Source organism: Chrysochloris asiatica, unplaced genomic scaffold (assembly GCF_000296735.1).
Source record: "Chrysochloris asiatica unplaced genomic scaffold, ChrAsi1.0 scaffold00096, whole genome shotgun sequence".
Classification (NCBI taxonomy): domain Eukaryota; kingdom Metazoa; phylum Chordata; class Mammalia; order Afrosoricida; family Chrysochloridae; genus Chrysochloris; species Chrysochloris asiatica.
The window spans coordinates 7,988,751-8,002,622 of NW_006408614.1; the positions used below are offsets into that span (position 1 = coordinate 7,988,751).

Below are 13,872 nucleotides of genomic sequence, written 5' to 3' on the forward strand. Positions count from 1 at the left end.
GTTTGGGAGCATGCTGGGAACTGTGCATGCATCCAGATCGGCCATGTTCTTAGAAAGCCTCTAAAGGTTGACTGTCCCTCACTCCAACTTCAGCCTCTAAGAACCAAACCAATGGCAACGAGCAAGGTACACACAAAGATGTTCACCACAGTGTTGTTTATCTACCCCCCAAAAATTAGAAACATCCCAGATGTCAAAAACTGAAAGGTCTCCTCACGGTGAGATGACGCACAGATATTATGTGAAAATAGACCAAGGAAACTGGAGAAGCTTTGGAATGTGTTTGTTAAATGAATGAGGATTCAGGCAGGGCAGAGCTAAAGGATACTGCTGGGAATCTTGTTAGGTGTTTTGAGAGAGGAAATGTCTGTAAGGATGTGTTTTAAGAATGTGAATACAGTTATCTTTGAGTGATGGGGTTAGGGTTATCTCATTCTTCTATAATAGCATCTTCCATGTTTTGTCATATTTAAGAGTTAGAGCAATAGAGATAATCAGATGGGGTTGGATTTGAGAAAGATTGGAACTTGGTGATTGGTTATGTTTTTGTTATTGTTCGGTGCCGTTGAAACAGCTCCAACGTATACTGACCTCGTGCACAACAGAATGAAATACTGCCTTGTGTCTTGCTTTGTGATTGTTCTGTTGGATCCCATTACTGATGCCGCCGTGTCGGTCCATCTCCTTAGGGGTCTTCCTCTCTCTAGCTGACGCTTTCTGCTTTACCAAGCATGATGTCCCTCTCCAAGGACTGGTCCCTCCTGATAACGTGTCCAAAGTATGTGAGATGAAGTCTCCCCATCCTGGCTTCTAAGGAACATTGTGGTTGTACTTCCTCCAAGACAGATTTCTCTGTTCTTCTGGCAATCCCATCCACTTTGAATATTCTCCTCCAACTCCACAACTCAAATGCGTCATTTCTTCTGTAGTCTTCCAGTATTCACTGTCCAGCATTCACATGCAAATGAGACGCTTAAAAACACTCAGGTGTAACTTAGTCCTCAAAGTGACATCTTTGCTCTTTAACACTTTTAAAGAGGTCTTTTGAAGCAGATTTGTCCAATTCAATCTGTCCTTTGATTTCTTGACTGCTGCTTCCATGAAATTAATTGTGGATCCAAGTAAAATAAAATCTTTGATAGCTTCAATCTTTTTTCCATTGATCGTGGAGTTGTTTATTGGTCCAATGATTGACTAGAGGAATGAGGGAAAACTCAAGGTTTATCTTCAGGCACCCGAATGATCACCACCATCTTGCCAGTAGTGAAGAGTGGAAGACGTGTGAATTTCTCAGCGGTTTCCCTTAAATAAGATCGTGGGGCATGTCTCTCTTTGTTCATTGACATGTCCAGACATGTTTGTTATGTGACTGTTGAAAACATTGGTGTGCCAGGAATGTCTGTGAGGGGTATGATGGCATCAGGAATGACAAAGATCCTGGGTAGCAGCTAGCCACCCCTTCTCTTTCCTTTGATCTACCATCGTCCATAGTGGATACTAGTTCAAGTACTTGCATTTCCATCAATATCTGCCCTCTTGACTTGAGGGTTACTTTTAATGTATCTGTTGGTTCACTGTGAGTCAGAACCAACTTGGCCCAGTGGGAAGTGGTGATTGATGTATTGTGAAGTGTGTGTTTGGCGGGGGGTAGTGGTGGTATTACCATTAAGTCAGTTCCAACTCATAATGACCCTGTTTAAGATTTCCAAGTGCTGTAAATCTTTATGGGAGCAGAAAGCCTCATCATTTTCCCGCAGAGTGATTGGTGGATACGAACTGCTGACCTTGTGGTTAGCAGCCTAGGGTGTAACCACCATGCTGGCAGAGCTCCTTATTGAAAAGTATGTCTTTAACCAAACGAACACTTGTAATTGTGTATTGTGCAAGATACACAGCTTCAGCTCAAGCCAAAAATTTGAAAGTTGCCACCAACCTGTCAAATCTTTCAGCCAGGGGTCAGTCCCGTGGGCTTCTGGGAAGGGGCTGCTGGGTTTTAAGTTGATCGTGTTCTGATGGTGTGTTTTGTTCCGAATCTGAGAGCCTTTGGGGCTCCTCCTGAAGGTGGCTCCCTGTCCCTCTCTCCACAGATCCAAACTGGGCCAGCTTGAACTTGGGCGCTCTTATGTGCATTGAGTGCTCAGGAATCCACCGTAACCTTGGTACCCACCTTTCCCGTGTCCGCTCGCTGGACCTCGACGACTGGCCCATTGAACTTACCAAGGTGATGTCCTCCATCGGGAATGAGCTGGCCAACAGCGTCTGGGAAGAGAGCTGCCAGGGGCGGACGAAACCCTCGCTAGACTCCACAAGGTAGGAACCTTGGAAGCCGTGTGGTTACTAGTGCATTTGGTCAACAGTTGAAACTTGTCCGGAAGTAGCCTTCAGGACCATAGGGATGGCCCCGGCAGGCTGTAGGGACGCTGGTGAGCTGCGTGCACAGAAAGCTCCATATTTCAAGCTGGTCTTCAGCAGACGTGGGCCATTTACACTCCTTGTTTTTTAATGTTTGCTTTGTGGCTTTGTGGGGTCCGCTTCCTCTCTCAAAAATGTATTACATTTCTAACCCTGGGAATATATTACTTGAATTAACACATTTCTAATAGAGAGAAGCTGTGCTGCTAACACTAATTAGGGTTTTGTGGGGTTTTTTTTTTACTCTATCGTTTTATTATTTCTGTGTCTGTGGTAAGCATCTCTTCCTTTGGTGCTTCCCCTCCTACCCCTGAAATCAAATAACATATTTTACTGTTAAAATACATTTCTAATGCATTTAATCAGTCAAGTATGGCTACTCCTCATTAATGTTAATTGTCATCCAGTGGAAAAATCTCCTTTATTTTGGAACCATTTTGTTTCTCATTTTTCACGTGCCGCGATTGCAAACCGCCTGTTGAGCATACATGCAGACTTCATGTTCCTAAGAGGTGATGAAAGCCCACGTCCTCTCAAAAGTCAGGGGTCTCTGGTCTAGTCACAATGGACCATTCCCTGTCCTGAGCTGTCTGACTGAAGGGGTTTCCGGAGCAGCTCAGAAACAGTGTGGGGCGTCTCCCCAACGTGAAGTACGGCTGGGGACTTGCTTTCAGTCCTCCGGTATCAAGTGGTGAAGAGAAGGGAAACAAAGAGCTTTCCATTCCGCAAGCCTTTTCAGGATCTCAGTTTGAGTGAAGCTTCGAGAGTCCCAGGTGAAGCATAATGATGCCCTAATGCTAGCTCATTCCGTAAGAAGAGGGGTGGGTGGACTTAGTTCCACAGACACTGAGAGATGAATTTGTAGTACCACCTTGATTTCCTGTGAGTGAAGCCAGTGTGTGAATCTCGCTCCTCTTGTTGGTTGACTAGGAGTGTGGTTGGGGTGGAATGGTTGGACACCACAGTGTGTGTATGTTGTTTAGACTTGCTTCCCTTTGATAGGTGCATTCCTTCTCTGGGTTTTGCAATGTAATGTACTACACGTGCGTTACTTTGTTACAAACGGGAGAACTGATACACTGTAAGACATTATTTTGATTTAACACTAACTTCGAAATTGGCTAGCTCGTCAGTTTTCAGCATTTTACAAAGGCTTATTTACATCTTAATATCCATTGTTTCTTAGATCTGGTATTCTTAAAGGATAATTCAGGTTGTTGTTGTTATGTGCCATGGAGTTGGTTCCAACCCATCACGACCCTGTACAGGGTTTCTGAGGCTGTAAATCTTTACCGGAGCAGAAAGCCTCATCTTTCTCCCGCGGAACAGCTGGTAGTTTCAAACTGCTGACTGTGAGATTAGCAGCCCGATTTGTAACCACTACACTAATGAAAAATGATTGGCAGTGAGATGGAATGGAACGTCCAGATACAGAAATCATTGACAAAACCAGCTTATATGAGGGGGGCTTCCAAACATTCGTGGAAAAATGGAATTCAAAGATGGCGGGATTTTCCTATGAACGTTTTGAAGCCCCCCCTTGGAACTTGAACATCTTACTGTGTGTGAACAAGGAACATATATACTATTTTTAACATGATGAGTGAATAAGAAAAGTTTTCTCTATGTATCATAATTAGTAAAGCTACTTGGAATGGCTAGAAACCAATGTGTGGATTCATTTCTTTAACTGATACTCATTTCATATTAATGTCATCTTTGTTGTGTGGCTAAGTGCCATCAATTTGGTTCTAGCTCATAGTTTCCAAGGAGTGACTAGAGGGTTTGAACCGCCAACCTTGTGGCTAACAATCCAGTGTTGACCCTACAGCATCACACTAGGACTCCGTGTCAGCTCTAGTCCTAAAAAGGGACGGATACAAGAATTTTTTCAATCTAACTGGTATATGTGAACTGAGTTCTTGAGCGGGTATGTCTCTTCGATCCGGCATGAAGTGTGTACCATGTCTGTCAGCCACGCAGCCGCAGCCTTCCTTTGACACGATGGAGTCAAGCTCCTCCTTTTTTCTTAGTCAAGCTCACGTTCCTAAAGAGAGGTCTTCTTTCCCTGGAACTTCCAAAGTTAGCTTTTGAAGGTCTGAAAGGCCTTTGAGAAGATCCGTAGGTATGAATACTGGATGTGTCCTTGCACCTGTCGTCATTCTCCCAGGGAACCTTGTTGCTCATTAAATCCAGCAAATACAGGCATACCTCATTCCCTTGCGGTTTGCAGGTGCTATGTTTTTCACTAATTGAAGGTTTGTGGCAATCCTGCGTTGAGCAGGTCTGGGGGCACCATTTTCCCATAAGCCTGTGCTCACTTGCTGTCTCTGTGTCCAGTGTTGGTCATTCTTGCATCCTTCCGCACGTCTGCAGACTGCTCTGGCAGCCTTCCCAGAGCACAGCACAGTGTTGCCATTACTTTTATTGCACTGGGGAACCAGGAAAAGGGTGTGAGTCACATGATTGGGGTATCCCCATGGTTGTAGTGGTCTGGAACCGAGCCTGAGGTATCTCCCTGTCCATCAGTACTCACTGAGCACCTGCTGATAGAAAGAAAGAGATAGTAGGTGGGCCTTGTAACTCTACAGGGTCAGCTCGGACGAGGGGTGGGGGCAGGTCTCGATGAATTTGGAGAGAGGAAAGATGTCTACAACTAGTGTGCTTGGCCACCTTTTCAATACAGAGAAGCCACCACCGAGGCCGGGACTCAAAATACGGGGCCGTCTCCAGGGCCAAGAGGGCACAGGGTGAAGGGACCTGGGCAGACCTCGTAGCCCCATGGGAAGTGTGGGAATCGCGAGTCATTCATGGAGCTGGGTAAGACCCCCAACCAAGCAACACCTGGGTGCTCTGGAGCCAGACAATGAATCCTGTGGTGGCGCGGAAGGTGAGCCGTGTGCTCTGTGTATTTGTACCCCAAAGAACTGGAGGGAAGTTGGAAGTGTTGCCCTCGTCCTTGTGGAATGTAGGACACATACACCGTGACCACCTCCAGCTTGTCAGTGTGTCCCACTGTGGTGGCGTGCATGCGGCTGCGATGCTGGAGGCTGTGCCACCCGCATTTCAGATCCCAACAGAGTGGTCACCCTTGGTGGACAGGTTTCAGCTGAGCTTCCAGACTGAAACAGGCTAGGAGGATAGCCTTGGTGATCTACAGGAAGTCCTGGGCTTCGAAACCTCTGATTATGGACAACCCATGTTGTTTAGTGCCGTTGAGTCGGTTCCAGCTCACAACGACCCTGTGTAGGGTTTCTGAAGAGCAGTTGGTGGGTTTGAACCACCAACTTCATGATTCTCAGTCCAGTGCTGTTCCCACAGCTCCGCAACAGAGTTCAATTACCCTGTACCACCTGCTATATTAAAAATTCAAGGTGCATACAATAATTTGTAATAACAAATGGGTACTACTTTGGTACACACATGAAAATGTTGTTATTTTGTATGTGCTATTTTGGTGTGGCGCTGTGGGTTAATGTGCCAGACTGCAAAGCCATTTGAACTGCAAGGTCGGCAGTTCAGCTCACCAGCTCCTCCTCGGAAACCCTAGACAGGGTTGCTATCGGGAGGAATCGACTCGACAGCACTTCATGGCAACAACAACAACATTGTGTTTCTGTAATGTTTTTCATGCATAGAAAGGTGCGTTGTGGACTGTATCCTAAGATAAAAAGTCAACTGACGTTAGAGAAGAACCTTCCGTATCCACCTGGTCTGACATAAGTACAAATTCCACTTAAAGACAGACTTAGGGACGGAGCTCGTTAGTAAAATGGGGACTGCCCATACTTCTGGAAGTCAGCCAATGAAAAGCCTATAGGTCACAGCAGAACATTGTCCAGTAGAGTGCTGGGAGATGGAGCCCCCCAGGTTGGAAGACGTTCAAAATATACAGTGGACACAACACCAAATGTGAACATATCAGTGATGGTGGCCAGCACGACACTGAACAGAACGGATACACTGTTTTGTTTGTTTATTTGTATACTTTTTATTGTGCTCTGAATACACATATGTAGCAAATCAGTTCTCCACTCACCAATCCATAGACATTTTGTTTCTTGACATAGATTGCAGTCCCCACCATGGAACAGCACTCTTCCTACTTCCTCTCTGTACTGCCCACTTCCATTTGCCCACCCTTCCACACACAGCTTAGCCTAATCCATGATCACCATTCAAACACCCCCACCACACTGCAACCATCACCTCATTTATTCGGAACTGGAAAACTCAAAAGTAAGGGCTGGGAATTCAGATTCCACCTCTTCCAAACAAGAAAGCAGACCACAATCCAACATTTCTCTAGTCAGAATCCTCTCTGTGGGTGGAGGCTTAAGATAGCATTGCAAAGAAACATTCAGTTACATGTTATCACTAAGGAAAAGGCAAGGTGTCTTGATGGCGAAGGAGGTTCAGCATTTGGGCCACTAACCACAAGGTCAACGGTTCAAGCCCACCAGCCATTCTGCGGGAAACATATGAGGCTGTCTACTCCCTAAAAGATTTACAGCCTCAGAAACCCTAAGGAGTAGTTCTGCTCTGCCTGTAGGGTCGCTATGGAGCCCTCTCGTTGGCAGTGGAAAGCCAAGTGTGATATATTCCATCTCCTTCTCTGAAAAGGGGCCCAGATGGTCACTGGAGAAGCCCCCGTCCATTCCATCTTGTTGAGAAGATTCAATCTGACAGTGGGACGTAATTAAGAATGTGCAGCACACAGACAAAAATGTCAAAACACACACAGGATCAGCACCATGGACAAATGTAACAGAACAAGATCATCTCCAAGGAAACCCCCAGTCTCCAAAACAACTGGGTGCATGCCAGTCACCCAGACGTGAGGGTGAGTTAGGAAAACAGGCACCTTTGAACAGCTGGCTGGCTTGCTTTCTGCATGCCGTCCCTGCTCCCAACGAGGGCAGCTTCGGACGGCTTATAATTGGTTCCAGTGATTCTCGGCCGCTCCGACAACCGCCGTTGAAACTTGAGCAACATCATGATCAATGGAAGCTGACGGCCGCCAAGCCCGTATTGACTTCCCATTCCTAAACAGGGGATCATTAGTCAAGAAAAGTATCTTTTAATTACTCCTAGGAAGGGGAGAGGGGAAAAAAAAAAATCCTTTTGGGTGGATTCTGCAACAACTGCCATTTTTTCCCAGTGCATTCGATATTAAATTTATTGTCACAGAAAGGGGGGTAGATGCCTTCTCCCCCCGTAATGGAGGGTTAATTTGAGTGAGAAGTCCTGTTAGAATAAATCAATGCTGCCACAATTAACTCCATCTGGGCTGCAATCAGAATTCTCAGCTCTAATTGCTATTGATACCATTTAAGCACACACTTAAAATATCGATTTTAAATGGGGAGGGTGTAGTGATGGGGAAGGTAGTAACGGCGGGAAGAACTAATGAGATTTTAGGGGTGCAAGAAGGGGTCCTGTGGCATTTGGTGTGTGTTTGTGTCTCATACCATACAAGGGAGCTTCAGAAAGTTTGTAGAAAAATTAAATCCAACGATGCTTTCATTCCCTTTTTCCAGGGACTTTTAGCAGCCCCTCCTACAGTGTGCTGTTAGGGAGAGTTGGGACTCTGGGTGTCAGGCATTGGGGTAGACAGCACAGTGGTCGGGAGAATTCACGAGCTCCTCATTGAGCCTTCAAATAGAATACAAGAACATAAAAAAGAGATGCAAGCTGATGGGTGGAGACCCCCTTGAGCGAATCAGTGAGCAGGTGAACATGCAACAGAGTATGATGGTCAACATGAAAACCACCCATCAGCTCCCACGCCCCACTCCATCGGTGCCCTCAGCTCCTTGTGTCTCCAGGGGTGAAATGGGAGTTCCAACACATCTGTGCATGGTGAAGCCATTGCAACAGGCCCAGGTCTACACCTAGTTGCTCCCCATAAGGCTGGTGGTTCCAAGCTGCCCAGCAGCTCCACGGAAGAAAGACCTGGTGATCTGCTTCCCTAAAGATGGCAGTCAAGAAAGCCCCATGGGGCAGTTCTGCTCTGTAACACATGGGGTCTCCTGAGCAGCATCTGACAACAACACATCCTCATATTCTCTGTCTCATGCCCTATGTTAGGGATGCACAGCTGGGCAGTTGGACTTGCCTGTTGGTCTGGTCTGTGGAGAAAGGTTTTGGATGGACTGCAATGGAAATTGTTACGTAGCAGACTGAGGACAGCCCTCAGGGCTCTTGGCAGACACCTCACCCTGCAAGCTGGACAGGTCCTTCCACATCCTCTCCACCTCTGTGTCCCACGTCCCACCTCCCTCTACCTCCATGTCCCTGTGTCAGAGCATCTGGCCTGGGTGGCTCTGGGACGGTTGCTGGTTGCAGTGTAAGCCTCCTATTTGCCTGAGGTCAGGAAGCCGCTGAGTTGCTCTAGGAAGTCAAGGGGAACCTGCAGTGTTGACGTGTGTTTGGGTTTCCACGTAAGAGCGCTCAAGAGCAGCTTGAAGCACTGTTGAAATCACCTTGGCCTCTTTGATGTCACTTGGAAGAGGAACTGACTTTGCTGATTTGATGTCCCTGCCCCTTCTTCTACCCCACACCACCCCACTTTTTAATTTTAGCACCCTTTCTCTGTCTTCCAATGTTTGCAAGTCCACCTCCATGCTTACTAAACTCCTTTCTTGTCTTTAACCTCTAAAAAATCTATCCCCTCCCAGATGAAGATGGGGGACCTGCATGGGCGAGATCAGCCAAGGCCCTTGTGGTGGAGAAGCCGGTCCTCACCAGGCCAGCACCGGTTTCCTTTGACTGCGGTGCTCAGCTCTCATCGTATTTATACACATGGCGGTATTGATAAAGGGGAATGTATCCAAACAGAAAATAATTGGATCCCTACGGCTAACTCTGAGATATTAAAAGCAGGACCACTTGGCCACATTTTTGTCTTGTTGGGTTTGATCATAAGATCACAATTCCGTCGTCTATCCTGAAATCTCTGGCCTGAAGATGCTCGGTCACAAATGGGGCCTCAGGGACCACCCCTGCCCATACAGCCCCACAGCCTCACAGCCCCAGGAACCTGCCTGCCGCCTCCACTGCTGGTTTCTCGACAGTCCCTGACCCGCCCAGGCTGTGTTTTCTTTCTGTACAGTGTGTCTGCGTTCAACACCTTTTCCTAATTTCTGTCTTCCAAAATTAGAAAAAGAAAAAGAAAAAAAAAATGGGGAGGGGGGAAAAAATTGAAGAAAAAAAAAAAAAAAAGGACTTTGCAGAATGACCAGAGCCCATCTGCAGTTGGGTGGCATCTGTCCCCCACATGTCACTTCCCTCATTAACAAGCAATTGAATTAATTAAATCTTACTCAGAACACGCATAACAAGCTACCGGCAGTGTCCAAATTAGCACTGATAATCAAGGATGATTTCGTTTATTATCTTGCTAAGTGGTGCACAGGCTCTGAGCTCCCAGTCTGCCCCCACCTATTTACATACCCCCGGCTTCTGCCTTTGGAAGTCGAGGTTATCTTACCTAGTTAATTTGCCAGGATCACCAAGCATGGCGGATGGGCGCCCTGCCCCCCGCCGCCACCGCACGGTCCCCTCCCCAGCTGCCCTCCCCCAGCCCCAGCCTTTGTAGCTCGAGCTCACTGATAAATTAAAGGCCACCCCCGTGGTCTCTCAAGTGAGTAATAGAGGCAGAAATTTCATTTTGCAACTGGCTGATTTAATGATCCAAAGGGTAATTAATGGCCTGATTATCTTAATGTTAAATATGTCCGGCAGCAATTACTGTGACCTCCCGCTTGTCAAGGTCCGGGTTCTGCTCTTCTTTCAATTAAGTTCTCTGGGGCTTAATGGTATGAATAAACTACTGTGATTCCATCATCCCGGGCGCTGAGGGTTCAGGGAGCTGGGGGCTCGTTTGGAGTTTTAATCGGCCTGTCTTCTACTCCAGCGATCAGAGTTAACAATTAGAACAAGGACAGTTGAACTTTCTTCTTCCCCGTACAGGCAGACCCTCACCCACCCTATCCCGCCCCCACCCCGCACTTGCCTTTTGTTTTATTTTCCTCATCTTCATGTGTGTCTGTCGGCACTCTGAGGGCAAAATCCTGTGTGCGTCGAAGAAGATGCCGCAGCTCCGTGGGGCTCGTCTCTTCCAATATAAATTATCATGTGAGCGCTGTGGTTTTTCTATGTGACAGGCTTAATTAATTGGCAGGAGCCCCCGAAAATGACAGTGCTTCTAATTGCAACTCAGAGTGAATTTCTGTCATTGTGGAGTTCCTGTCAGCGGGCATGCCCCGGCCCCAGATGGTACAGCGGGTCGCTTGTCTCCCTCCATGTCTCCCATTGGGCAGGCAGCGGACAGACTCAGAGGAGCTGTGTGTTCGCAGCCATGCCATCCACAGGCATGGGAGTGACATTCATTGCCAGGAAAGTTTACACGTCTGCCGCCTCGAGGACTTTGGGTTTTCCTTCCGATATTTTAGGGACTTCACTGTGAAGGGAGACTTGGGTTCAGACTGTGGAAGTCATAATTCACTTAGGGACCGCTCAGGATGAGGAACGGTTCTCATTAGCAGAGAGCTAAATATGCTGGAGTTTACTGGGGGTTCCTGACCAGAGTCAGAAATCTGCGAGGATACATATTAAGCCAATTAGAAAAAAGATACAAATGAGAAGCGCATTGATACAGCCTTAAAAATGCCAGCTGTAGATTAGAGCGGCTGCAGTTCCAGCCATTCTTCCAGAGAGCCCGAGGCTGGGAGCCTGGCCTCAAGGCAGGCTCAGCCACAGTACCCTCCCAACAAGCTCAGGCAATTTCAGGACACTCCTGCAGACAGCCAAGTCATCTGGAACCTGCCTTTGAAAGGACAACTGCCCTTCGCGGTTTTCCATCCGACCTAGATGGGCAAAACAGTGCGGCTGGGGGATCATAGTTGCCAGGCATACAGGGATCCTGGTTGTGATCGGATCCATCAGGAAACCAAATGTGTGTGCTGGGAACCAGCTCAGATACACGGCAGCTGTCTCGGGTCCAGCGTCCTTATTTACTTTGGGAGATGTAGCCATGGAAACAGTGAAGGAGTTTTGGAGTTTTTCAAAGAGTTTTTGGGTATCCCCGGGAGAAGAAAATAAAATGCACGTCGTGGACAAAGCCGTCAGCGTCTTCTACGTGCCCAGCCCATGCCGAGCCTCCCAGGAGAGAGTGTCTCAAACAGCCGGTATGGTGGTTGTTGGTCCTCCTTAGACTTGGGGTGTGTGTCTCGGAGAAACTGCAAGCACAGGGCTCAACTACTCTGGAAAATGCTGCCTCTGTCAGGTTTTGTCCAGCAGAGGAACCTCTCTCAACGGATGTTTTTGTTTGTTTTTTCCAGTGATACTTGAACTTTGTTGCTCCAGAAATACTCTGTTTTCTAAGAAGCCCTCCGGCTTCTTTCTTCTTGATAACAGAAGGAAGGAAGAAGCCAACATGAGGGCCCAGTTCCCAGGTGCCTCTGGTCCCCTGCGCTTTTCCAGATGAAGGGGTGGAGAGTGGGGCTCCTTAACTCATTTGTGGGGTCATACAGCAGGCAGACAGAGTGAACCCCTGGGACCTAGATTCTGAATCCAGGAGTCTGGCAGCATTATTCTGGCCCTGGCCCCGGTCCCATTTGGTTCTACTTCTGTTTTAGTGACTGTTGTATATCTGTATCTGTATGTGTCCAGTACCTATTACTGTCCAGTCAATTCTGACCAATGGTGACCCCAACCCCACAATCAGAATTGTGCTCCATAATCTACCCAAGGCTGATTGTTTCAGAACTCCATGGCCTGGTCTTTCTTCCAAGGTACTGTGGGTGGACTCGAACATCCAGCCTTTGGGATAGCAGCCAAATGTGTTCACCATTTGCAACCCAGGGATTGTTGTTGTTGTTGTTAACTGTTGTTGAGTCGATTCCAACTCATAGCAACCCTGTATGGGGTTTCCAAGGAACAGCTGGTGTGTTTGAGCCACTGACCTTGCAGTTAGCAGGCTGGTGCTTATCCTACAGTGCCACAGCAGGATTATGTGTATATATTTTGAGGCGGAGGAACTTTAAAACATTGGTGGGAAAAATTCCGTTATCTTTTCGATCCATTTTTCCAGGAACTTTGTGAAGCCCCTGTGTGCGTGTGCATAGACACAGACTGTATTTTTACACAAATAGCATGTGCATTATACAGGTTATGTTTGTATGTTTTTGGCAAACTGCACATGCATTTGTGTGTTGTGTGTGTTACATGGGAAACCACAGTGTGCGTGTGTATAAATGAGTGTGCATTTGTGTGTTGTATGTGTTATATGGGAAACCACAGTGTGCGTGTGTATAAATGAATGTGCTTTTGTTTTATGTGATAATATCATGTCTTGCCATATATTGGATGCAGTCATCTCATTTTGTTAACTTTAGTCAAAACAGGAAAGCGTGATTCATTTTTGCTCACATTCACGTGGCAAACCAGACAGTCAGGATTCTCACTCCAGCTCGTGTGGCTCAGAGAGCTTCTGGGGAAAGCCGCACTGAGAACTCAAAATTCCTGGATGCTCTGAGCGAGAGGTGGGGTATGAGCTCCAGCTTCTCATGTAACCACACGGTGTCCTGCCCCTGCCCCAGTGCTGCCTGGTGAAAGCGCCCAGCCTGTATTCCTAAGACCTCACCATCGTGTTTACCATGTGCATGATGAACTCTGGAGCCAGGCCTGCAGATGTCAGGGTCTGCTTCCATGGCCCCCCTTCCCCCTGCCATTCTGATAAAACCAGGGTTTTGTTTTCTTGGGGTTCTTTTCTCATTTGTATGATGAAATGAGTTCTTCCCCCCTCCTCCCCCTGACTTAACCATGTAAGGGTTATGCTGAGGAGTCATGTGTATGATGCTTCCTGGATTCCTTTTTACCTGCGAAACTCAGACAGCTTGGTACCAGTTCCCATGTACTGAGGGTGAGAGGAACAAATGCCCTCTCAGGAGCTGGGGGTCTGTTGGTGTAGAAGATTAGACCCATACTTACTTTACTTCACAGCTGTACATAGTGGTTTCTCATAACATTCACCTTTCCTGGAAATGCAGGTCACTGGGCTCCACCTAATCAGCAGCTGCCAAGGGCCTAGCAATCTTGATGTTAAGTCTGGGTGATTCTGTGCACTGATCTACCAAGCCATGTTAACAAATGTCCACAGCCTTGTCCTCCTCCCAAGTCCGTGGACTTCACTCCTTGCCTCCTGAGACCCGAGTTGTCTTCTTTCTTCCTCAGACTTCAGCCGAGTCTGGCAGATCCAATATGGCGGCCCAACAGGTGATTCAGCCAGAGCATCTCTGGGTCTGAGTGACATACCATGACGCAGTGTGACTTACGTCATGCTAATCAGTCAATAGCACATTGATAGAGTAAAGGACAAGGACAACAGGGTCATCTCAATGGGCACAGAGCAAGCATTGGTCAGAACCCAACCTCCTTTCATGATGACAACACTCA

At 47.2% G+C, this 13,872-nt stretch overlaps 1 protein-coding gene across 3 annotated transcripts in view; it reads left to right on the forward strand.

The window, feature by feature from the left end:
* Window positions 1-13,872, forward strand: part of AGAP1 (ArfGAP with GTPase domain, ankyrin repeat and PH domain 1) — a 664,804-nt gene that overhangs the window by 599,981 nt on the left and 50,951 nt on the right. For all 3 annotated transcript variants that reach the window (XM_006866772.1, XM_006866771.1, XM_006866773.1), the window contains one exon: window positions 2,088-2,310. In XM_006866772.1, the coding sequence (XP_006866834.1) occupies window positions 2,088-2,310 (223 nt within the window). The remainder of the gene's footprint in view (window positions 1-2,087; window positions 2,311-13,872) is intronic.